This window comes from Heloderma suspectum, chromosome 1, assembly GCF_057233095.1.
Source record: "Heloderma suspectum isolate Gila_16-S chromosome 1, 16-S_ref, whole genome shotgun sequence".
Lineage (NCBI taxonomy): Eukaryota > Metazoa > Chordata > Lepidosauria > Squamata > Helodermatidae > Heloderma > Heloderma suspectum.
This window is the reverse complement of record NC_139458.1, coordinates 345,424,835-345,450,203: the sequence shown is the minus strand read 5'-3', so window position 1 is coordinate 345,450,203 and position 25,369 is coordinate 345,424,835. Positions and strand designations below refer to the sequence as shown.

The window sequence follows — 25,369 nt, the reverse complement described above, 5'->3', positions numbered from 1 at the left end:
GTCTATATCCATATATATTTTTCTTCTGTAGTTACGCTTACAACGCAGGAGCTTCTAGACTTGATATTGCAGTTTGTAAAATCCATAAACGTATGGCAAAATGGCAATCGGGAACTGGCAGATGGTCACATTTGCCCTGAAAAAACGATACAAAATGAAAGATTTAACTGGTATTACCAGGTCTTCATAGCACACCCAGTTTCTTGGCCCAATAGAATAACTGAAGATGGTAGCTAAGGAACTATTCTCTCCAACCTTGCTACATGTTCTTCTCGTTGTCGTCTTGTTTGATTTTATTCATTCTAAAAGCTGGCTGACAGCATTGAAAGGCATATGAATAATTTTGTGGCAAACATTTATTGCCATTAAGACATAAGATATAGCGCAAAACCAATGGTAAGGTTAACAATATAATTTTAAAATCAGTGACGTGTTAAAAATGCAATATTAAATGGATTCCAAAATAACACTTTGAAAAAAGACAGAATTGAATTGTCCTGTGCTGCAGATATGCACTCTGAAAAATACTGCAAAATGGATGCATTTTTCTGATCAGTAATAAGTTCCTACAGTTGCTATTTTAGGCAAACTTATTTTTTCTTCTTTCCACCTTTTCCTCCCTTTTTCTTCTGCACGTCTGGGGTTTTCTTCTCTTGTTCTGCTCGAAGGGCAGCTTCTTCAGCTGCTAGTGCCTCTTGTCTTAAACGCTCAGCCTCTAGTAGCTTAGCTCTGTATGCCTCCCGGACGCCAAGAACCCTGCCTCGTGCCTCGTCTAAGGATGCCTGTCCAAAGACAAATACAAGCATCCCATGCAAAATCAATCTCTACTTACATAATTATATAATAAAGCAAGGTGTCTCTCTAGTAAGTGGCCCACTTATCATTCATATATATATATATGTATGTATGTATGTATGTATGTCTTATCCTTTATCCAATTGCACACTTAAAACATCGTGGGTGTTCACCTTAAAACACACACACACAATAACATGGGTCCTTATGTAAGTGGTACTTACTATATTTGTTTGAAAGTTAGAATTATAAATATTTTAAGAAGATCTCAGTGTTTAAAAAAATACATCCCTCACTTCACAACCAAGAGCAGAGCACAGTGACTTCCCCTCTGTTATCTATTACCAGGGCTGTGTTTCCATGACAATGGATGGGTGACGCAAATGAAGGAATACCGGATTTTTCATGGAATCAGCATGGCTCCGTGCAGGGTTCCATGAAGGACTGCACTGCACCATTATAAGTCGCGGACATAAACATACTTCCGAGTGGGGTGGGGGGATGGGAAGTGAATGTCATTAGACTGGCAGGGGTTGCTCAACCAATAAGAGAGGCATCTCCCTCCAGGCTCTACTCCCCTTTCCCCTACCCCCCCCCCCCGGTTAGGTAATGATGCAAAGGATTGACGCTGGCATTAATTGCTCCTGAAAAGCCTTGAGCCAAACAGCAGAGACATGCAGCTTTGGAAATAGTGCTTCACAGCCATTAGGGAAGTTACTATGCCTTTCATCCGATGAATACATGATGTACCCTGGGTGTACTTAGTGTTTTTGGCTTAATGGCAATCCCAGTAAATTCGGCAACAAGCCTTATTGACCACAACGGGAGTTACTTCTAAGTAGACTTCCTGGACCTATGCCCGATTCTGCCCATTTCCCCCCCATTTCCCTCTAAATACTGGGCTTCCTCATTAACAGGCACCCCTGAATAAATGTGCTGTTGCACGATAGCGCAAACACGTGATAGTGCTCTTTCAGGAACAAACCTCATTGACTACAACAGAAATTAGCAGGAGCCCCTGAACTAATGTGCTATCACATGATAGCACAAATGTGTATTAGTGCTATTTCACTATTCAATGACAGAGTGATTGCAAGATAACTGACATAGGGGGTATGCGCACTGATGGAAGAAATGTGCGGTAGTGTTAAAATAGCGAGGGGGTGCTGCTGGAGAGGTAGGGGTGCTGCTGGAGAGGAGGAGGTGCTGCTGGAGAACTGGGGCTTTTTTTTTTGCTGTGGAGTGATAGTGATGCCTTCTAAATGCGCAACTGAGTATTCTGCAGTAACTACTTCTAGAACTGTGACCTGACAGGGAACTTATATATGCACACCTCACCCCACAGCTCTTTTAGTAGTGTAAGCCTTAGCCCCTAATATAGTAATGACTTTAAATGTCCAACATCGATACAGTTGGTGGCTGGTGAATGGGGAGTACTTCTGGTTTGCGATCTAGCGCTAAAGTGCTATTTCAGTTTAATCCTTTACTTAAAAAAAAAAAAAAGTCTGGTGGCCAGCAGGGAAATGGCGGAAACTTCAGGGAAATGCAGGTGGGGAAAACATGGGGGAAACACCCCTTGACCAGGGTCACGGTGAAAGGCACACCTCTGGGCAGGGCTAACACACTGGAGTAAATGTGGAGGGTTGGTGTACACCGCAACAGAAGCGCAGACAAGCTGAATTAAGGGGAAAAAATCAGACTATAAGCAGTCTCAGGAAATCTGGTTTTTCTGTGATAAGTTCCGGGGAGGCTGCTGGATTGCCATGACGTCATGTATCCCTACCAACCTCCACACACAGCCAGTTTGGAGTAAATCACTTGTGGAAACAGGCCCCATGTCCTCTTTGCCTCTGGAAAAAAACTCTGTTTTGTGATGCAGGAATGTTAAACTGCAATGAATGTTTGCTAATTTAAATTTACTATTTGATTTTTCCCCCATCTTACAACAATAAGCTGCCATTTCCCAAGAGTCAGCAATGCAGGTGGGAGTTAACATAATAACCGAATTAACAGTATTATCTAATCAATATATTGGTATATGTAGTTTTTAGAAGCTTTACCTATAGCCCAAGTAGATTTTCTTACAAAATTATTGTGTGCCTTATAAACAGAACAATTATATTGAATGTTTTTAGATGTGTGCCTAAGGACTGTTTGTTTATACTTTACTCTTCTCTCTCTCTCTCTCTCTCTCTCTGTCACTATAATGACATATTATAATTCCTCTCCCTCCTCAGCATGTCAAATTTGGATAGATAGGAGTAAAAGGAAATCTAGGAATTCATAGAGAAAGATACCAACTGGTTAAGAGCTGCCTAGTAGAAACGTAATTGGTAAGCATGTCTAATAGGAGGAAGTCACTTCAATTAATTAGCAGAATTAAGTAGACTTACTTGCAGATTTTCATACATTTCAAGTACATTTTGCTTCAATTGATTCCTAACCATGTGTTCTTGCTGTCTGTGTTCCAGCACCTGCTCCCGAAATTGTCTAAAGATATTGATTTCTTCTGCCTTACGCATCTCTTGCTCTTGAATAATAGACTCATTCTTCAGCACAGGCTCAGGTAGCATTTTTCTGAGTGTAGAAGAGATTACACAGCTTTCTTTAAAGGGCTGCTTAGTGAGAGCTGATTTGAGGACCTCAATATCTGGGTATACTCCATTCCTACAGGAGATGCTTAGATATTAGACTGTGCACAAAGGTAAAGACACAGTGTGTTGCTAATTTTACAAATGCAAATATGGAGCTTTTAAAAATATTTTTTAACTTCTATAGTTTGCATTTTTTAACTAAAAATTGAATTGACCTAACTTTATAAAGTGACACATGCTAAAATTTACCTAATGTAGGGGGTGAGGTCTAGACGCTCCCATTCCTTTCGCTGAGTTGCTGAGCCTGTCTCTGCGGCTACTGGAGGTGATACTATTAGTTCAGAAGCAGGAGAGGCTGTTCCTGGCAAAACAACAGCAACAACAACATCAAGATTCTTCGGTATAGTGAGGGAGTAGCATTCTCCTTTTTAACAGAGAGTATTTTTTAGGCACCTGTGCTTTTACGATGGGACCTTTGATCATCTACAAAAGAAAGACTAGGAGCGGGGAAGGAGGAAGAAGAAAAGAAGAATCATGACTGGAAATGGCGGGGGGAGAAAGCGAATTCCCGTAGCCAAATGGCTCTTTTCAGAGGAATTTGAAGATGAGGGGCATGAGAGGGTTCTACCTTAATTCACTTTATGAGGGGAAGTGACTGAGGGATTTTTCTTGTTTTGTTTTTTTAAATCTGTAATGTGTATTTAAAAGTCCCATGCTTACTGGTAGAGCCATGAGGCACCCTACATACAGTCTCCCCAGCACTTCCTGGAACATGACATCACATAGGGCATCTCTACACCAGCCTAAAATCTTGCATTTAAAACAGGGCTTTCTGCTTCCGTTTTAAATGCAGGATCATGACGACTCCCTTTTTCACGTGCTTCCTTCCCCCCTCCCCACTCATCTGAGTCTTCCATTATCTTTCATTGATCTCACTCCTCTTTTTGCCACTTTTACTCTTTTCACAGAGGAAAATGAAGCAGAACACAACGGGGTAATTTGATAGCTCATTATCTACAATATATTTTAAAATGGAACAAAGGGCATTTAGTGCAGGAGATGCCTTGAATGATCACGGCGTCATGTAAAGAGCCTGCAAACTTCTGTGAAGGAGCAATCTCAATCTCAGGATAAAAGCTCCATGTGAAGGAGCCCATAGTTTAACCCACCTTTTGGTATAATCTGCTGTCTGCAGCAATATTGAGGTGGAAGATGGGATAGGGGAAAAATAAGTTTGTGGAGGCTAATTAAACCTCTGCTGTGATGAAGCCAGGGGGCTTCTGCAAAAGCCAAACATTCTAGTTTGCAGAAGTGAAATCAGATGTGGTGTGAAATACTAGTATTTCACAGGGAGCTCTTTCCCCTCCCTCCTCAAAACTGCATTGCAAGTAAGCCCCCAGCAATGGGCATGCAAGAATAAAAAGATAGGGAGAAAAAAAATGATGAGCAGACTGAGAAGGAAAGATGGCAGTGTCTCCTGTAGTTTAAAAGGCTGCTGCCTTCATGGTATACTTTCTACTTATCTGCTAAGAGAGTGAATCCTAAGATCTCCCAGTCAATGCAAGGTTATTGAACTCAGAGGGAAGAGACAAGCTTGTGCAACAAGCTCGAAAGATTTGGGGCACGTGTCCTGCTGTGCCTTCTTTCACTCTATCTATGGCTTGAACACTTAAAAAGAGCCACTGAGCTCCTGCCTGTGCTTCCACCTCCTCCTCCCCATTTACCCAAGAAGGAGGAGGTGACAGCAGGTGCTCACAGGTGTTCTTTCCTGCCATGGACTGGGATTTGACTGTGGCCCAGTACTCCTGATGGGAAAAGACACTCTGTGTCTGTGTGTAATTTGGTGTCAAGGCCACAGGGGAATCGTCCTCCCTTATTCTCTCCTGGGCCAAATAGTATCTTGGGTAGAGTGGGAGAGCATCCACTGGGAAAATAACATGGAGTGGGAGAAGAATCCCTCCCCGCTATGCTGTAGTCCTGACCTGGATCAGGGCTCCCCATGGCTATTTTTAACCATTTAAAAATACACAAATGTTGTTAAGCATGTTACTGTATCATCTACTTTGGCCCTCTGTATATTTGCTAAGCTGGATTTCAAAAACAAGACAGATTCATATGACAGAACAGCACATGATAGAAAATTTGGCTAAGGCTGGATGAAATTCGCACCCTAGATTCCCCAAAACATTCTCCCCCTGTGAAAGGAGGGCCAATTTCTATTGATTCCTTCAAAGTAGCGGGGGGGGGGGGATTTCACCAAAATGTTCAAAGAACATTGTGGCTTACTTTACTTAGCCTTATGAGGGGCTCAAGATTTTCCATTCTTCCCTTGCTTTTTATCCTTTTTCAAAAGCCCCATGCTGCCCACAGAGGCTCCGGGCTGTCTCTGCAGCTTCCCGCTGGCTCCACTTCTTCAAATGCCTTGAAGGTGACATGACATCACATGACACTGCGGCCAAGGCATTCCAGGAAGCGCAGCTGGCGGGAAGCTGCAGAGACAGTCTTGCTCTGCTGTGAGCAGTGCAGGGCTTTTCTTCTCCTTTTAAGTTTAGAAAGTCAGAAAATCCTCCTAAGGTTAAGGTAAACAGCACCCGCCCCTGACATTTCAGATAAATGTCTTTCATCTCCATGAGAATAAAAGGAGAATTGTTTTATCATCTCCCAACAAATGGTCAAAAATAAATGTTCAAGATTTTTGGCCCAGCCTTAATTTTGCCTATATTTTAATCACAAACACAAACGATGTGGAGACCAAGAGACATGCAACATTATCCTTCCTATGCATTTCTAACCTCAGTGAAAATTCCACACCTTGACAGTCTTTCTTCAAGGTTTTCATAGGGAAGAAAGATTGTAATGAGGAGGCACATGCATACCTGTCTCTCCAGAGCCCACTGCAGTGCTGACACTTTCAACCTCAGACTCAATCAATCCTTTCCGCATACATTTGTTAATACACTGCATGCGTTCCTGAGCAGCCTGGGGGACAGAAATTAATTGCAAATAACTGAAAAGCAAAACACTGCAAGCTATATTAATTATCAAGCCATTTTTATGGGGAAACATTTTAACACTGACAAAAGTTTTGTTGAATAATACACGAATTGTACAGATGCAACAACCTGATTTTTAGCCTAAAAGACATAATATGATCATAAAACCTCTATGCATCTCTGCATTCTCATGCTTTTTAGAAGGTGCTTTCAAAGCCAGTAGCATGATTTCAATGCCCAGTCTGCTGACACATGAAGAGGATTGGCTTGACCTGTAGCTGAGCTGGCATTTCAAACAGACTTGGGAGGTCAGGTGCAATAGGGTGCTCTACAGTGCCAACTGGTGACTTTCTTTGAATTGCTGGGAATGTAATTTTTAACCCAAACTTCTTTTCCAGCACCGAAATGTATATAGCTCTTCTGAAGTAGAGAGTAGCTTTGAACATGTGCAGACTACCATTGTCACCCCATTGAGAAATATCAAGAATTCCGTCTTTACCATGGATAGGAGAAGGCATGACCATGTTTAAGATGAGGCTGAACCTTATCACCTCTCATTTCAAGAGGGGCAGGTACCTATCATGGCTGAGGGATCAGTATTTATGACACCTGCTGTTAATCTGGTGGTGAGAGCATCTACAAGATCTGCTATAATTTCCACCTTTGTACTTTCTTCTTTGGATGCCTGATGGCTCAGGCATCTTTTATCACTATATCCCTGATCCATTGTAGAATGACTGGATTCAGGGGCGGGGGAGAGAAGACAGTATGGAACAAGGTGGTGAGCTCTCCCGTGGCCCCTGACAAGTACTCACAGCTGCAGCCTGCTCCTTATGACCACTAGATGGGGAAGTGCCTGAAGAACTTGCTTGACGTGATGCCTTTGAAGCCACTGAAATGGAAAGCGCTGTTGCAGAGTCTACTGCTGGTTGTGGCATGTCCATTGCTTAGTTTCCCACTGCAAGAGCGGGGAAAGGGGAGTTGGGCACACAAATGGAAACTCCTCTCCCAAAGAGGACCTCTTCCTTGCCTCAAAGTGTCAGGGGAGTTTAGCTAGAAAAAATGCTACTTTGTGTGAAGCATCATAAGCTCCTCCAAAGGTAGAGAAGCAGAAGGAGAACACTTGTTTTCCCACTATAAATGAGGCCCTCTGAGGCAAGTGGAAGGCCAGGGAGAAAACCGCCAAATGAAACCAAAGAAGCTCATGATTAGAGCCTAAAGACAAAATTCCTCCAAGTCCACTGTCAAAGGTTGTTCGGAAGGAAAACAGAGAAGAGATTGCTAATTGGGGGGGTGGGGGTGGGGGGCTTTCCCAGGACCTTGCTAGAACACTACTGTCTCGCTTTGAGACAAGGCTGATCTGGACAAGTAGAATTCTCCACCCTCTGGATGACATCATCAAATTAAACTATGTCAGGAGGAGGTGCCATCCCAGCTGAAAGATTGCTCTACTCCCAGAATAGGTTGTCAGGCAATGTGTCATCCAGTCAGGCTTGAGACCCTACATTTTTCATTTTAGAAATCTACTGACAAAGCAGGCTGTCAAAGATACCTACAAAAACCCAGACAATAGAAAACAAGCTGTAACCTCAACCACCAAGCTTGTTGCCTGCAACAGGGAAGGAGTAAGTTATCACTTCCTTTCTCTTACTTATACAATTTTTCTTTAAAAAAAAAATTAAGTAAGCTGGGAAGCCACTACTCTCTTCTCACCACAAAGAAGTGAAACTCAGCGCAAGCTGACTATCCCATCTGGAGACATCCATTTAAATTACAAAGAATATTAGGAAAATGATCTCAATATCTGCCATCCAGATGGGACAGGGGGAGGTCTGGCTGCTCAGGTAGGCAACACAGGATAGGGTTCGAAACTGAGGCAGGCTGGAAGCAGGTCTGGTACATAGTTCAAACTCAGGCAGGGTGTCCGGGCTCCTTCAACAGTCATCTCGTAGCTGCCATTCCATCAGGCTACAGCAGAGGGTGCAATGGGCATGTGGAGCTACTCCCACAGCTTGGCTGAGAGACCAGCTCCATTCGAATCCTCCTCTCCCTCTGTTTCCATTCAAGCCGGTCATAGTAAGAACTTTGCAATGTTAAGAACTGCCGCCTGCGTTCGCTTTCCCCCTTCATCACCCGCTTTTATTTTTACTTCATGTCTTTTAGCCATGTCATGCCTATCCACAGCAGGTTCTGAAGGGAATCCTTCTTCTAGGCACACATAGCCCTCCTCTGCAGCGCAACACCCAACGAGCATTTTAACCACCAGAGATCTTTCTACACCATTGCAAACCAGCACCCCTAATATCTGGTAGTAGGCTGTTAGAATGGGCTGCCAAGTGATATGCAGGCTACAGGCAGGACAGTAGCTCAGGGATGGAACATAGCCTTTGCTTGCAGAAAGTCCCAGTTTCAGTCGACAGTGTCTCCAATGAAAAGGATCCGGTAGCAGCAGGGGATGGGAAAGATCCCCCGTCTGCCTGGGACTCTGGAGAGTTGCTGCCAGGCAGAGTTGACAATAATGAGCTAGATGAACCAATAGTCTGACCTGGCATAAGGCAGCTTCCTATATTCCCTATGCTGTCACCATAGATACATTGGTGCATACATGTGGTTGTGGTGGCATACTAATGAACAATATATTTAGAATTGGGTGAACATTGGTAGTATGTAGTTGTTGTACACCAACAGCAACACAGAACATATGGTATGTCTTAGATTTTGGGCTGAGTACTTCAATTATTCTAATATGTGATGAGGTTTTGCCTTACAACTGAAAGATGAGTCACTGAATTAAAGTACACACGTGGGTGAATGATTCATGTCATAACATTTAGCTGCAGTGCTTGGAATGACAGCAGCAGAAACAAAAAAAATCAATATTTCCCCCTTAGATTATGTAACTAAGACTTGTTTAAATGCCAGCAGTTAAATAACAAAAACAACTTTTGGTACATTAAAAAGAAACATGCACACAATAAAGCAAAATATTTTTTAAGCAATTGCAAATGAGTGGATTAGCAATGCTTATCAAAAGAAAAAACTAGTAACGTCACAGTGTTTGCAACCTTAGCATTGTTTCATTTTTGCAGTAAACTTGAGGCTCAATTAAGAATGTAAAAAGAGCCCTGCTGGAATGGACCAAAGCCCCATCTATCAAGCATTCCAGGTGCAACAGTGACCAGCCAGATACCAGAGCACTGGGACTATTAACTTTAATGAGTGATTGTTTTGCAGTTTTTATACAAACGGCTGCAGACAACAGCTAAACTAATGGTTCAAATCAGAAAACAGGATGAAGGTCAAGCAAGGAAGACAACACCTTAATGGTTAAGGAGGAAGTTGGTCATATAATTAGTAAAGGTAAAGGTGTCCCCAACCAGTCGTGTCCGACTCTAGGGTGCGGTGCTCATCCCCGTTTTTAAGCCGAAGAGCCAGCGCTGTCCGAAGACGCTTCCGTGGTCATGTGGCCGGTATGACTGAACACCGAGGTGCACGGAACGCTGTTACCTTTCCCGCCGAGGCGGTACCTATTTATCTACTTGCAATTTCTTGCTTTCGAACTGCTAGGTTGGCAGAAGCTGGGACTGAAGATGGGAGCTCACTCCGTCACGCAGCACTCGGGTCTCGAACTGCTGACCTGCCGACCTTCCAGTCTGCAGTTCAGCGTCTTAACCACTAAGCCACCGTGGCCCCCATATAATTAGTAGGCTAAGCTAAAGTAGTTAGCTTAGTAGTTAAGAACTGTGGAGCTAACTTAATTAACCACCACATCAGATGTTATCTATATAAAGGTTTAAGTAACAATTTTATACAAAATTTTAGTACAGCACAGTTTTACACATGTTTGTTCAGAAGTGAGTCTCACTGAGTTCAGTGGCCCTTACTCTCTAACAAGTGTGTTTAGAAATGTGCAGCTGCATTATATAAAGCCCTTTAACTTAATATAGAGCTTAAACATCTTTTGCATTCAGTGTACAAAATAATATTTTACATCAGATAACTTTTATAAATAAATGATGCTCAGGCTGCAGTGCTGAATAAAATAAAATAACAATAAAACAAAAAGTATCAAGGAATTGAGATTGCAATCCTATGCACTATTACATGGGAATAAGTCCAATTAAAATTAGGCTTTACCTCTGAGTAAACATGTTCACGTTTGAGCTGTTAAATTGTTCTTTACGTGTTTATTAGTGTAAAATGTAATGAACCCCCACCCAGCTCTCTCAAAATTGTAAATGAATTCTTATTTTCTGCCATCAGTAAAATCACAATTGCCATCACCATCAGCCTAGGTTATCTCCACAAATAAAAGAAACAGCTACAGTCAGCTTCACTGTTTTGCCTATTTGAAATTTAGATCTTGCTCCAGCAGTCAGTGCCACTCAAGCACAAAGATGGAAAATCAGGGCATACACGACATATTTTCCTACTGTTATTTATCTAAAGTAGTCTCACAGTCCAGTCTCAGCAATCCTGAGTCTTCAAGAACTGTATTTACACCGACAAATCACTCCAGGGATTTGACTTTTGGGATGGCACTTCGACAAGGCAACCCCTGCTAGCTCTCAGAACTTTTCATTTTAAATGTAAGTGTAACAGGATAAGCCCTGGTTACCTTGACAGCTCGCCCTGGCTCTGCAGCCTCCCATGCTTGCTTCATAGCTTTGATCTCATCTGCTCTCTCAGTGTCCTTCCTGAAATCCAAGGCTTCCACCTCATTTTGCTCAGTGACTAGTCGCAAGATCCAGGAGGGCTTGTTTGGATCAGATTGCTGGAAATGAAATGTACAGCAGAAAGAGTGTATGTTGCTTTGGATCTATAGGGTAAAGCAAAACTGGAGAACATCCAAAATGATCCAATGGAATAAACAGAAGAAGTCTTAGGATGCTGAAAAAAATGTATGTGGTTTTATTCCAAGTAGCCCTGCACATTTTGCCCCTGAGTATGGGCTTTCTTCAGGGGCTGGATTAGAGAAACAAGAATGGACAAAAGCACATAAACTTTTTTTAAAAAATAAAAATTTTAAAAAATAAAACATCAGTTTTAAAAACATGGTGATAATGCTAATTATCACACTGCAAAATTGCCTGTGATTACTTACTCAGTTTTAATATATATAAATGCCTGCAGAGATCTCTGAGAAAGATCTCCAAGATGATAAGTCTCCAAGATGAATCCTGTGACTGGTGACAAATTGTGATATGCCATAGTTTTTAATACATTTTAAACTAAATTTTACAGCTGTATCCATGTAGGTTGAAGTTAGGCTCAAGGCCTCCCATATCACATGCAAAATATTCCATGGGAGTATCTCAACATTCAAGTTCTTTTTTAAAAAGGATCCTATTGTCAGTTGTAAGGACATTTTGCAAAGCCCAGAACCTTACATGTTTTGCAGAGTGGGGCTTTGTTCTGCAAAATGCCCTACCAAAGGAGTACCTTGTTTCTAATATCGTACAGATGTTCACCTATCCGTATTTTTAAGGGCCTGAATGTTTTACCCACATAGAGTTTGTTACAGGGACAGAAGACGGCATAAATCACCACACCCAACTTATAGTACAAGGGGTGAATTGTTTCAGGGTTGTTTTTTTCCAGTTGATCATACCTTTAAATCTGGTCATCTTGCAAGTATATATGCAATATACACAATGTCCAAAGGGGTGGTGTCCTGTGGGGGATGTAGCACCATGGGGACATTGTCATATGTATTAAATTTGGTGTTATTGGAACTTGTTTCTTTTAAAATGTTTTAATTGTTTTAACATGGTGTTTTATTCTTTTATTTTTACTATTCACTGCTCTGAAATCTTTTGATGTGGAGCAGTATATAAATATTGTAAATAAAATAATAATAATAATAATAATAAATAGTATGTCTGCTTGTGCTCCCTAAACTCACTCCTTATTAGCATGTCCTTAATATTCTTTTGAAGGAAATCATAGGCATTTCTTGGCACCCACTAATGTTTGTTATAATGTGCAAATTCTTTCTAATGCTTCCCTGAAAATTATTTGTCATATGATTAAAAGTTAAACTGCAGTTTATCTGACTAGAAGATGTTTCTTTTTGTTTTTCCAGAAGATCAGTGTGTCTTGTGTGCCATGCTCTGCAAAAGTTGATCTACCATTGCCCTTGGATATCCTCTATCCAGCAATTGTTCGCTCAGTAAACGAGATTCTTGTACAAAATCACCTTCCTTGAAACAATTTCATCTTAATTCAAGAAACTGCCCACATGGTAAATTCTGTCTGAGCGGCCTAGGGTGCAAACTATCATATTTCAAATAGGCATTTTTATCAGAAGGTGATAGATAGACAGACAGACAGACAGACAGATGATAGATGGTTTCCAGATTTTTTTATAGGCAGATCCAGAAAATGGATCTCTCTGGAATTAGAGTGTGTATCAAATTTTGACACCTACCCATCTGAAGAAGTTCTGCAAATCACCTTCACTCCCCCCATATAAAAAACACATCATCAATATATCTATACCAACAGATCAGATTTTCTGCAGAAGAATTTTCAGGGAAAACCATATCCCTCTCAGAGATCTCCATATACACACTGGCAACCTTTGGAGCCATGGGGCATCCTATGATCACACCTTTAGTTTGCTAATAAAAGCAGTTAGCTAATTTAATTTTATTTTTTTTGCTTAAAGCTATTTCTTCCAATGAAACCAAATAAAAAGTAGGAGGAAGTTTTTCTATTCTTTTGTCAAGTGTTTGATATATCAGTGTTAAAGCTTGATCCTGAGGTATATTGGTATAGATATCAGAGAGATGTTACATCCGTAGTGACCAAGAAATCTTTTTCAGTTCTTGTAATGGAGTTACAAGTTACAACTTATCAATAAAATCTATGGAGTCACATATCTATGATGGAATTCTAGGAATGAAGGGTATGAGAAAATGGTCAACAAATAAAGACGGTGGCTCTAGGACAGACTTACAACCCAAAACTATAGTGCGACCTGGTGGTGGAAACACCCCCTTGTGAATTTTTGGTAGAATGTGAAAGAATGGTGTCCTGGGATTAGTATTCATAAGAAACCTGTACTCATTAGTTGTTATATAGCCCAGGATTACCCCTTCTTCCAGAATAAACTTGATTTCCTTAGCAATATAATTAGTCGGGTTGTTAGGACATGGCATGTATGCAGGGTGATAATTAGCATTATTATGTTTTTAAATGGATGTTTTATTATTTAATGTATTTTTAAAAAATACATTTATGTGAAATAAAACCACATATATTTTTCAACATTCTGAGACTTTGTCTCTTTATTCCATTGAATCACTTTGGATCTATAGCCTGTCAAATGGCTGATAGTGCTGATACATCACTGAGAAGCATTGAAGTAGACTGTTATTGCCAAATAATGTCAAATGCAACCCTCTGATGTCCTTTGATGCACCCCAGCTTTGCAAATGAGTCCACAAAAGTTATTACCTCAAAAACTAGCCTGGTCTGCCCATACATTATTTGTTTGTTTGTTACATTTATATTCTGCATTTCCTCCAAGGAGCTCGAGGAGGTATACATAATCCTCCCCCTCTCCATTTTATCCTCACAACAACCCTGTGAGGTAGGTTAGGCTGAGAGTCATTGATTGGTCCAAAGTCACCCAGTGAGCTTCATGGCCAAGGGGGACTAGAACCCAGGTCTCCCAAGTCCCAGTCCAACACTCTAACCACTACACCACTACATGCTTTAACCACTGCTGTCAGTTGAAACTCTTATATGGCAACAGTAATGAATGATGGACGGCTGGATATGCAATTAACCTAAATTTGAGTTCTAGTTTTAAAACCTGGTTTTCAAATTGGGGTTTAGGGGTACCCTTAACCATGGTTAGCAAAGGACCAACATAATGCCATAACATGGCTAAGATTGCTAGCAGGAATTTATACATGGTAGGTGGTTAGTGGGGAGGAAAGAGAGTGCATCCAGTTCTAGTGTTTGAACAGCATTATGGGTGGTTCTACATTAAGCAAACCCCCCGCAAAACCCCACATCCTTTCCGGAGATTCCTTTCGGTTTCTTTGCAGGATTAGGAAGGGCTTCTTTACACAGCAGCCATGTGGTTTGAACTGAGGAGCGCCTCCCTCCCTCCCTGGCATCTGTGCAAAGGAGGGGGGCGCGAGTCTTGTTTTCATAGCTTAACTTCTGCTGTACTATTTTCTCGCAGCCCCCAGGAAACCTCTGACTTACTTCTGAGTAGACATAAAATGTACGATTGTGCTGTAAGTCTGCAGCCCTTGGCATACTTATGTGAGAGTAAGCCCCACTGAACTTAATAGGATGCTCTGAATCAACAGAGGACTTTGCTTTAGAGCTTGGTGGGGTGGGAGATCAGATGTGTCTCTCTTTGTTGCAGGGAGGTATTTTACCCTCTTCTCCCTCCAATCGAGAAATGCAGAGGCTGGAGACACAATTGGAAGATGATTCTTGCCCTTTCTCCTGTCAATTCTCATCCTGACCATGCCCCCAACAACTGAAAACAAACATCCACAGCAGGCAGACACGGCGGTTTCTTTCAGCTTTTGGAGAATTTTGCAGGGAGGTCATGGCGCTCCTGTTCCATGGGCTGGAAAAAATACCACATTTTTTGCATTTCGGGAAAACATAAGATAGACTGGAGGAAATGACAGGAGACACCCTGGAGGGTAACGGCATCATCTAAAGAGCCCGCAAACTTCTGAGAGAGAGCCATCTCAATAGCAGGATAAAAGCTCCATGTGATGAACCCCTATGTCTACACTGGCCCCTAATCATTTGTGGGATATTAGTGGCCTGATAGAGAAAAAGAATCACCACTTTTCCAGTTTACAAATGCCTGTTTCCCTGCCTAATCATTTGAGAATAATTGTTACTTGCCACAGGCAACCAGGCAAGTGGTTACTTACAAGCTTGGCATAGTCACCAATTACTGTTTGAAAATATAGTAATTTAAAAAAAACCCTAGAATATAATCTGAATTTTAAAATATATGTCTCACTTATACCATGTTCCCAAAGGTACAGAAATGTTGGAAGCCACTCAGAAGCTATTGACGTCATATGGTTAGGGCAATTCAGATTCTTTTCATTGTTATCCTCCATTAATATTGCCAATATATTATATTATGGTCTCCCCAAAGAGGGCCACCTGAGGCCCTAGATAGGAACAGAAAACCCAGAGGGAAGCCGAAAGGGCTATTATGTAAAATTAGAATTGCTTGTCCTACCTGGGTTATCATCAATCCACCTGAAAAAATATGTAAGGAAGCTGGTAATGAAAATAAACCCAAAAATAGGACACTTGAATTGATCCTAAGTAGATGGACAGAAGGGAACACCCTGCAAAGTAGGGCAATGTATTTTCACCCAACTAGTGCTGGGGTAAAGAAGGGGGAATCTAAACCTATTAAGGGCTATATAGTCAGTGGGGGGTAGATGGTTATGGAAGAGCTGAATAAAATATGTACTTGGCTTATGTATGTGAGTAGGTGGGGGTACTGATTTTCATACTGTGACATTAGTGATGCAAACTGTGGCGTGTATTAATATTTCATTGCTCCAGCAAAATTAAGAATTAAATCATGTGCTTTCAAACAGGAGAACATTTGCATTCCATTCCATTATTCAGTATTTCAAGGTAGCTACTTAGCTAGCTAGAGCTGAACTATGGAACAAGATAGTATGAGTTTTAGCTGTCATACCAATATGAAAAAAATAAGTGAAAATATCACGTTTTCTCTGTATCCATCCCTGGGGGCAGGGGTCGACGACGACAGAAGCCTACCATGTAGAATCCCAAGAAATCTACCATATAGAACACCATACAGAACACTGTTACTGCATTTGAACATGCACTTCACAAACATATTCATTTATTTTTACCTGTGATTCTGGTCTAACAGCAGATGGAGGTTTTTCTTTAGCAATCTTTTCTGCCTTGTCAGCTGTTTTTTCCTTTGTTTTTCGAGTTGTTTTGGAAGAGCCTGCAGATTTTTGTCCATCCAAGTTGCTGTGAATCTCTGGACTTAGGACTGATATACTCTCTTCATGTTTCTCAACAGGATGAGCTGTGCACAGACAATTGTGTTTAAATGGCAACAATGACAATCTAATTAACAACATTACTTCACACATTACTTTACTGGGACTAATTCACTTTCATTTAGACAGACGGTATTTTAATTAAGATTGCCACTCTCATCTGAAACATTTGTTCTGGCCTATCTACTATCAGACCAACAGAACACTGGTACACTGAAAGTTGGATGGGGCTCCATCCAACATCATGCCAGTGATCTTCTACCTGCTCAACAGGACATTCCCTTCCTTTCTTCCAACCTGCACCCCTCTGTGCTCCCTAAATCTGATCCTGAGGGCCCACTAACAATCTGGAATAGATTTGAGGGGCATTCAGGGGGCTTCAGGGTAGAGGCAGAATCCATTTTGTCAGTGGTACCTATTCTGCTGGTGAATAGATACCACTGGATACAACCCATGGTTTCTGATATTGTGTTGCTGACATACTGTACATATTGGTATATGCAACCCCAAACACTTATGCTACTATTGCAAGATCAAACTAATTAACACTGTATCAAGAATGGCCCATGAAACTGACAGAAAACCAGCAATTCATGATTCAAGATTGGTTACTCTTGAGCCAATAGAAATACTCTCTGTATGGAACACAAGAACACTCCAGCACAGAATTATAGGCAGTTGAGTATGTGTATCTCTTTGAGTACTTACAGGTACTTGTTTTCAAAGAATGACTTGGCTTGGTCGCCTTGGTAGATGATATGAGGAGGGCTCTGGATAGGGGTGAATGCTCCTTCCTTGTTCTCCTTGACCTCTCAGCGGCTTTCGATACCGTTGACCACGGTATCCTCCTGGACCGCCTGGAGGGGTTGGGCACTGGGGACACCGTATTGCGGTGGTTCTGGTCCTTCCTCTCCGGCAGGTACCAGAGGGTAGCACTGGGAGAGGAGGTTTTGGACCCGTGGCCACTTACTTGTGGGGTGCCACAGGGTTCCATCCTCTCCCCGATGCTATTTAACATCTATGTGAAACCGCTGGGCTTCACATGGCTATCATCAGGAGGTTTGGGGTGCAGTGTCATCAATATGCGGATGACACGCAGCTCTACCTCTCGTTTAAATCTTCACCAAGGTTGGCCGTAGAATCCCTGTCCAAATGTCTGGAGATGGTGAGTGGCTGGATGGGGAGGAATAGGCTGAAGCTGAACCCTGACAAGACCGAGGTACTTTTGGTGGGAGACAAGAGGAGGCTGGGGGATGTTGACCTGGTGTTGAATGGGGTACGGCTACCCTTGAAAGACCAGGTCCGCAGCCTGGGGGGTCATTTTGGACTCCCAGCTGTCCATGGAGGCTCAGGTGTCAGCTGTGAGCTGGACAGCGCTGTATCAACTCCATCTGATACGGCGGCTGCGCCCCTTCCTTCCCGACCATCTGCTCCCATCGGTAGTACATGCCCTGGTCTCCTCTCATTTAGACTACTGTAATGCGCTCTATGTGGGGTTACCCTTGAAGACGGTTCGGAAACTGCAGCTGGTACAGAACGCGGCGGCTCGCCTGATTAAAGGCAGCCGCCGGCGAGATCACATCACTCCAGTGCTGAAGGAGTTGCACTGGTTACCAGTTGTTTTCCAGGCCAAATTCAAGGTGTTGGTTTTGACCTTTAAAACCCTATATGGTTCCGGCCCAGCCTATCTTCAGGAGCGCCTCCAGCAGCACCAGACAGGCCGCTTAACAAGATCAGCCTCGGATGGCCTTCTCTCTGTCCCATCAGCCAGGACAGCTAGACTGGTGGGGACGAGGGAGAGGGCCTTTTCTGTGGTGGCCCCCACTCTGTGGAACTCCCTCCCTAGGGAACTCCGTCATGCCCCCTCTTTAATGAGCTTCCGTCATGCATTAAAAACGTTGTTGTTCAGGCAGGCATTTGGGGTGGGTTAGGGTATTTTAGAAAATGTTTTTATTGTAGAATTTTATTGTTTTAAACTGTTTTTATTGTATGTTGTACATCACCCAGAGTGGCTGGGTGACCAGCCAGATGGGCGATTAATAAATTTAATAATAAATAAATAATAAATAAAATAAAGGAAATTAAGGGCAGTCTCCAATGGAGACTGCCTGAGACCAGCCAGCTCCATTGATTCCTTTCTGCAAGTGGTGCCCTCTGCTTGCAGAATGGAGATATAGCGCTTCTGGGGGCATCCGAAACAAGTGGAAATGCTCTTTTCTGGAATGGGATAGGTTGACAGAGCTCTTTTATGTGAACTCTGCTGGCCTGCCCTGTCTGCTCATTTCGGGTTGCCCCCAGAAGCGTTAAGTCTCCATTCTGCAAGCTGTGGGTGCCACTTGCAGAAGGGAATCAGTGGACCTGGCCATTTCTGGAACAGAAGCAGTGTTGAGCCCCACTCATGGATGGACAGAATTGAATACTGCCCACCATGTGCATAAAAGGGCACTGTTTTGCGGCTAATAGGTTCTGTGCTACTTTTCTTCTTCCAACAATGTTTTCTACAGCCACTGGCAGGTACAAAGGAACCAATCAACCCAAAGTTAGACATGTTTAAGTCTCATTTATTTCAGTGAGTGAAACTTAAGTGCATCTCTTTGAAATCAGCAGGGGATAAGCATGCATAGATGTGGCTGGGTTGGATCAATGCGTTGTTCACTGCTACCTGACTTCAAGATATTGCTTTATGTGTATTGGAATAGGCTGAGTGATAGTGGAGATAACACAACCACATTTATTTATTTTTTAATAAGCATTGGAGTGTGTGATAATTCTATTTGCTAGTGAATCTTAACCCTATACTCACTTATCTGGGAGTAAACCCCATTGAACTCAGTGGGACTTACCTCTGAGTAGACATGCACAGGATTGCACTGTTAGTATTGACTTTGATTAGAAAATCACTGATTACTTCTGGTCTATTATAGCAATTTCAAGCACTGAAGTCAAGAGGAAAACATCCTAATTTTGTTAATCAGTTTAGGAGTTTTGTTATAAGCAAATGTCAACTAGGAAATATAGCGCGGTATGGTTTTTATGGTTTTTCCAAAAGCATTATCTATGGTTAAATAATATACATGAGGTTAGCATCAGTAAAGAAAAAGTGATTTACTGCTAAGAATTGTTTTTAAAATTGAAGCAGTCATTCTTATTGAAAATAAGAAAAAAAATAACTATAGGGAAAATGTTTATGTGAAAAAATATTGATGGTATAATTCAATTGAACAATGTGATTACATATATAACTCTTTATTTCATTTTATATAATCATGGTATGTTGTCACGATAAATCAAGCTGGCACTGTCAACTATGTAGTGAATTATTAAATTCTGAAGATTAATGCATGCATTAACCAGTGGGTAATGCATGCATTACTCTAGGGGTAACCAGTGCTAAAACTTAATGAAGATATATGGACCTATTCAGATCTTGGAATATTCATATTTCTGTGACTTCTTTTAAACACATTTCAGGTGCCAGCAAAGACAATTCTACACAGGATAAGGCGAGAGTCCCATCTTTTTATTATGCATCAGCTGCTAGACATGCATAGGATCCAAGCACTGGGGTGGATGGGGATGGTAGACTTTACTAGGGCCTGGGGGTGCAAGGCACCTTAGCCTAGGCTAAATAAAGATGCTAAATAGTATGTCATGCTTGAGAACGTTTGTGCAGACTTATTTCTCTGTAGCTATGTGGTATATCGAGATGTTGTAAGATTTTGTGAGATTTGCTGGAGGGAGGAGAGAGGGGAGGCACACGCAACACCATAATAATATGACATGTTGCGATCCCTGGGTTTGTGGGAGACAGCATTCCTGCTCTAATTTACAGGTCCCAAAACACATGCAAGTAAATGTATTAGGTTTCTGGTCTCCAGAGAGCATAGAAGAACATTAGATCCCAGGCAGAGGGAAACATTTATTCTAAGGGCCAAGACTGATATATCAAGAAGAGGTTCAGAGTGCTGTGGAGGCACTTTGTTTTTGTTTTGTTTTTTAATGTATGTGTGTCTGTAGCATAACAGTAAATTCAGAGAGGCTATGCTACAGCCACTTGGTTGGCTGTTCTGTGGATGCTGCTGTCTCTTCCTCCTCTCTCTTTGGAAACAAAATGCCCTGCAGTTGCTTACTTGAAATGGAAGGAACTTGTGGCTTTGGGATACTGTGACAAATATTTGCCCCAGAAGGCCTTGCATCTAGCAAGACTCCTGCACCAACTGGCATAATAGGCTACTGTGCAAATATTTATCCAGAATAGAGTTATTGGTTTTCCACATTTTCCTCATAAAGTGCAACTCTCCCAAACTACAATTTTCACAGAGAAGCAAATGATATATTGAGAGGTATTCCTAAAGTTTGATTCTAGTAAGGTGTTCTAACAGAAGCATTCATGCTAACTTGCTGTAACTTTTCCCTCATCTCTAACCTTGCTAACATTGTAAGGTAAAATATTTTCCAAGCTAAACTCAGGACAAGCAAGGTTTCTCACCTAAAGTCAGGAAAAATGTGCATCAGATAAAAAAGTTGGGAAAAGGATAACTGCTTACTGGACTGTTGTCCACATGCCTGCTTATGTGTAGTTATGACACAAATAAGTGAACATAAAATATTGTGGGAAGTAAACAGAACTAAGAAACACTTAAGATTTAAAGTACTGAAACAATAAACCTGTGAAAAGAAGCAGATGTTACCCTGTTTTGTAAAAAAGTATGGCTCAGAAAAGCTGACAAGATATGAAGTAAATATATTACTCTTCAAAATCACAGCTGGAAACTTTGAAAAAAATAACTAATGGTTAAAGAAATTCCATTCTATAGACATGTAAGCAGTGTTAATAAAGAATTATATAAATATGAGGGGGAACTTCATGCCAGGACTTCAGAACCAAACATTGGTTCTCATCAGGACATACCATCTGTCCTCAACCACAACCAAAACACCTGTTTCACTGACTTCTCTGCTCCATTTTGCTACGAGCTCACAAATGTTATTGGGTGAGGTTTTTTTTTTACTGTTTTAAAGGAAACACTTCTAAATTATTCTTTAAAAGCTTAAAAGATGTGTTTTGCCTGCAACTACTGTGTATTCTTGTATGTTTAATGCTCTTATATCAAATGTGAATCATGAAATGTAAACACTACCTATGATTTTAAAGTAAAAGATGAAAAGACACACCTGATCTCAGAGTCCTCTGTCTAAAAACACAGTGTATTAATACCAGGTATTTTATAAACTTACAAATTCCATGATGACACTTTGTGCCTGGAATATGGAATGGCTATGTTAATTGCTGATCCATGATCAAACTAAATACAGAAAACCCGTATCATAATATCCCTAGACAAGGACAAATCTATCACAGTAGGTTTTTGCCCAGCGGTTGTAGCAGCAGGAAGCGCCAAAGTTGGATGCAGTGAGTTCCTGCTAGGGTGGCCATCTGTCCCATATTACAAATTTCCTTCTTCCATCTCATGTGATTTCCTGAATGGCATTCATTCCACAAGGGAAGGGAGGAGAAGGAGGAGGCGGAGGCAATGGAACAGTCAGCCAAATAAGCTGTAGCATAACAGGTTTCAATTTGCTGCTATACTACAGTCACATATACCTTAAAAAGTGATCTCAGTGCACTTTCATGGTGTTTTGATCCACTTTTTTATATACAGCCAGCTCAGCCCTAAAGGGCATTTGTCAGTACACTCATGTAAAATTTATATATCTCTATATATCTCATGGCATGACATGTCTTAGTCGAGGGCTGAATCAAATGCCCCCTCTGTTTTGCTGAAAGGTCTTTGGGAACTTAATACATATAAACCATTCAGCCAAAGCCATAAGGAACTTAAAACAAAGGGAGCGAAAAGAAACTAAGAGACACCACTCTGTCATCCTATTTTTCAAAACAGGCAAGAGTCTGAAGGAAGCAAGGAAGAAGTGGCCTGTATCACAACTTTGCCCCAGGCCTAGAAAAATGATGGTTGTGCACTGCACGTGTGTCACTTCCTCTGCCCAGACTGCCCACTCCCACACCTTTCTCTGTCCCGCCCCCCGCCATCTTCCAGCCTCTTGAAATACCTGGTAAAGGGGCTAGATTTTGTCTGTAGCACAACAAATGCCATCTGCTAGGCAATTTATTCCAACATATTGCTTTTCCAGATATATTTTGGAATGAACAAGACATAGCCAGGTATAGTTTGGAGTGAGAAAGCCACCCATTTACTATTCTGTCTGCTGTTTCATCATTCTTGTCAATGAGTTCTGTTAGTGTTCAAACAAGTATAATTTTCTGGATGACCAGGATTATGGTTTTGTTAAGGTACTTGCTAGAAATGATAATTGGAATGAGAGCAGAATGTATTTGGGATTATTGTTTCACATCATGAGACAGGTCCTGATCTTTCTTAACTATTGCCATTGCATTTTCACCCAATGTTGATAGAGCAACCAGCACAACATGAGGCCTCTCCTAGGTGGTATATTATTTTATTCCATATCAGGGTTATTATTGTTGTTGCTGACAATAATATGCCCATCCCTTCAACTACAACTCAACGTTCTCCTGTAAATTGCAAAAGTAGGGCTTTAACGGGCCAAGCCCTCTATGTCAACTATCAAGGATTTGCAATAGCCCTCAAATTGTCTAAGAATTACTGCACCAATCCACTATTTACAAATCCTTTTATACAAGGCTTTAGCCAGAGATATATATTTTAACATATTTGGAAATGTGATACATGGCAATCATAATGGCTCAGATGGTACTACAAGTACTAGAGCCTTTCTGAAATAAATTTAGAGTTTTAAAGAACCCCTGTGTTCCAATATGGACCACTAGCGGCATGTAGAGTGTGTGGAATCAGGGACCCCAGCTGGGAATGAAGTTAATATCTTTGGATTTAAACCCAACCCACTTTCCACGTATAATCCCCCTTTCACAATAATCACCTGGTCAGAAATTCAACCAGTTCAGCTGATTAAGAAAGTGGAAACAACAAAGTAATTTCTAATTGCCAACCCAAACCACTACAACAGAGATGGAGCGGATTTTGTGATTGGTTCGCTCAAATCTCTGAAAAAGGATCGGCTTTACTGGTCTCAAATTTCATAAATGTGTAGAATATAACCACAGTGCTTGGTCTGCTTTGGGAACTACCTGTTCTGAAACCCAAAGTTCTACTGTGAGAAGGAAGGGAGGGAGGTGTAGAGCCATTCTAGCAGCTGGTATCATGTTTTAACAATTCTGACTGGCTGGATCAGGTACTGCAATGGTTCATATTTAATTAGGGATGGCGGAGAATTTCTCCCCGAATCTTCGGGGGGCCGAGCGCCAACGCATTCAGCCCCCCGAAATCGGCGGTGAAATTCTCTGCCCCCCCCGGGATGGGACTTACCTTTGGCGAATGTCCCTCCCGGTGGTGGGTCCCGGCGGCGGTTTGGCGGTGGTTCGGTGCGGGCGGGGGCGGCGGCCGGTCTCCTGACCGGCTGCCGCCGCCGCCATTGCAAAAAAAAAAAAAACTAAAGTAAAAAAAACCCCACACTCCCGTGATAGGCTACGTAACGATTTACGTAGCCTATCACGGCTAGATTTCCAAAGTCAGCCATGATAGGCTACGTAAATCGTCACGTAGCCTATCATGGGTGACTTTGAAAAAAAAAAAGCGCATACGCAAATGGCGGCTCCCATGGGGACCACCATTTGCGTTCCTTATTTTGGCACGTCTAGTCTACGTAAAAATTTATGTAGACTACGGCGAAAATAAGGGTACGCTATTTGCGTTGCCCTTATTTTCGCCATAGTCTATGTAAATCTTTACATAGACTAGACGTGCCAAAATAAGGAACGCAAATGGCGGCATTTGCATATGCGCTTTTTTTTTTCTAAAGTCACCCGTGATAGGCTACGTGACGATTTACGTAGCCTATCATGGCTGACTTTGGAAATCTAGCCGTGATAGGCTACGTAAATCGTCACGTAGCCTATCACGGGGTCTTTTTTTTTAACTTTTTGTTTCGCGGCCGGGGAGACGGGGCGCTTCTCCCCGGCCTGAATTTCGGCCGGGCGAGGCGGGAAGCCTCCCCCCCGGCCTGAATTTCGGCTGGGCGAGGCGGGAAGCCTCCCCCCCCCTCGCCTGAACTTCGGGGGGGGGAAAGCGAAGCGCCTCCCCCCCACCGCGAAGCCAAGCTGCGAAAAGGTAAGTGACTTTCGTACATCCCTATATTTTTGGAGGAATTATTGGAGACTATGCTGCCAACTGCTGGACCAGTATATATTACAACACTCGCAATTTTAATGTCCTCAGTTTTTCCATATTTCAGTATTCCCTTGTTTTGCATCTTGGCATAGGACGCAAGGGAACGCATGCTGAGAGAGGCATACAGCTCAGTGCTTCTCTTAGTACAAAGAAAAGGACACAGCTAGCTCCTTGAAGAGCAGCTCCTCCAAGTGCTGGCCAAGTCAGGTGATTCTTTCACGCACTGCTCACCATTTGCATGGGGTGGCAAGTGGCATGTGAAAAATCACTTGGCTGGTGCACAGAGGAGCCAAGTTGGGCACCTCCTTTGTGGCCCACATGCCGTCCTCATGGGGCCAGTGAGTGTTGTGTGAAGGATCACTCGGCTGGTGCACAGTGGGCAGCTCCTTTGCATGCTATGCACCAGTGCCATGGGGCAGTACACAAAAGCAACCCTCAGTGTTATTTCCAATTGGAGATAAATTTGGGGATTATTTTCCTGCAAAGGGGCAGGCCTGGGGAGGGACATGGGAGGAAATCCTTCATGGCTGGATTGGGACTCCCAGTGGGCTGGAGTAGGCCCACAGACCAGAGGTTCAACACCCCTGCCTTAGGTATTGTACCCAGCCTTGGGTTCTGACCCAAAATTTACAGAAAGCTTGGCCAAACGCCTCCCCACTTTCTCCAGAGCATAGCGAGGGGCTTTT

At 42.2% G+C, this 25,369-nt stretch overlaps 1 protein-coding gene across 1 annotated transcript in view; it reads right to left on the bottom strand.

Moving 5' to 3' along the window:
* Nucleotides 1-345: 345 nt before the first annotated feature.
* ADGB (androglobin) overlaps nt 346-25,369 on the bottom strand; it is a 122,142-nt gene continuing 97,118 nt past the window's right edge. The window contains exons 30-35 of the mRNA XM_084831870.1: nt 16,276-16,460; nt 11,001-11,156; nt 6,266-6,368; nt 3,639-3,750; nt 3,189-3,372; nt 346-782 (exon numbers count right to left, since the gene is read on the bottom strand). Of these exons, the coding sequence (XP_084687996.1) occupies nt 591-782; nt 3,189-3,372; nt 3,639-3,750; nt 6,266-6,368; nt 11,001-11,156; nt 16,276-16,460 (932 nt within the window). The 3' untranslated portion in view covers nt 346-590. The remainder of the gene's footprint in view (nt 783-3,188; nt 3,373-3,638; nt 3,751-6,265; nt 6,369-11,000; nt 11,157-16,275; nt 16,461-25,369) is intronic.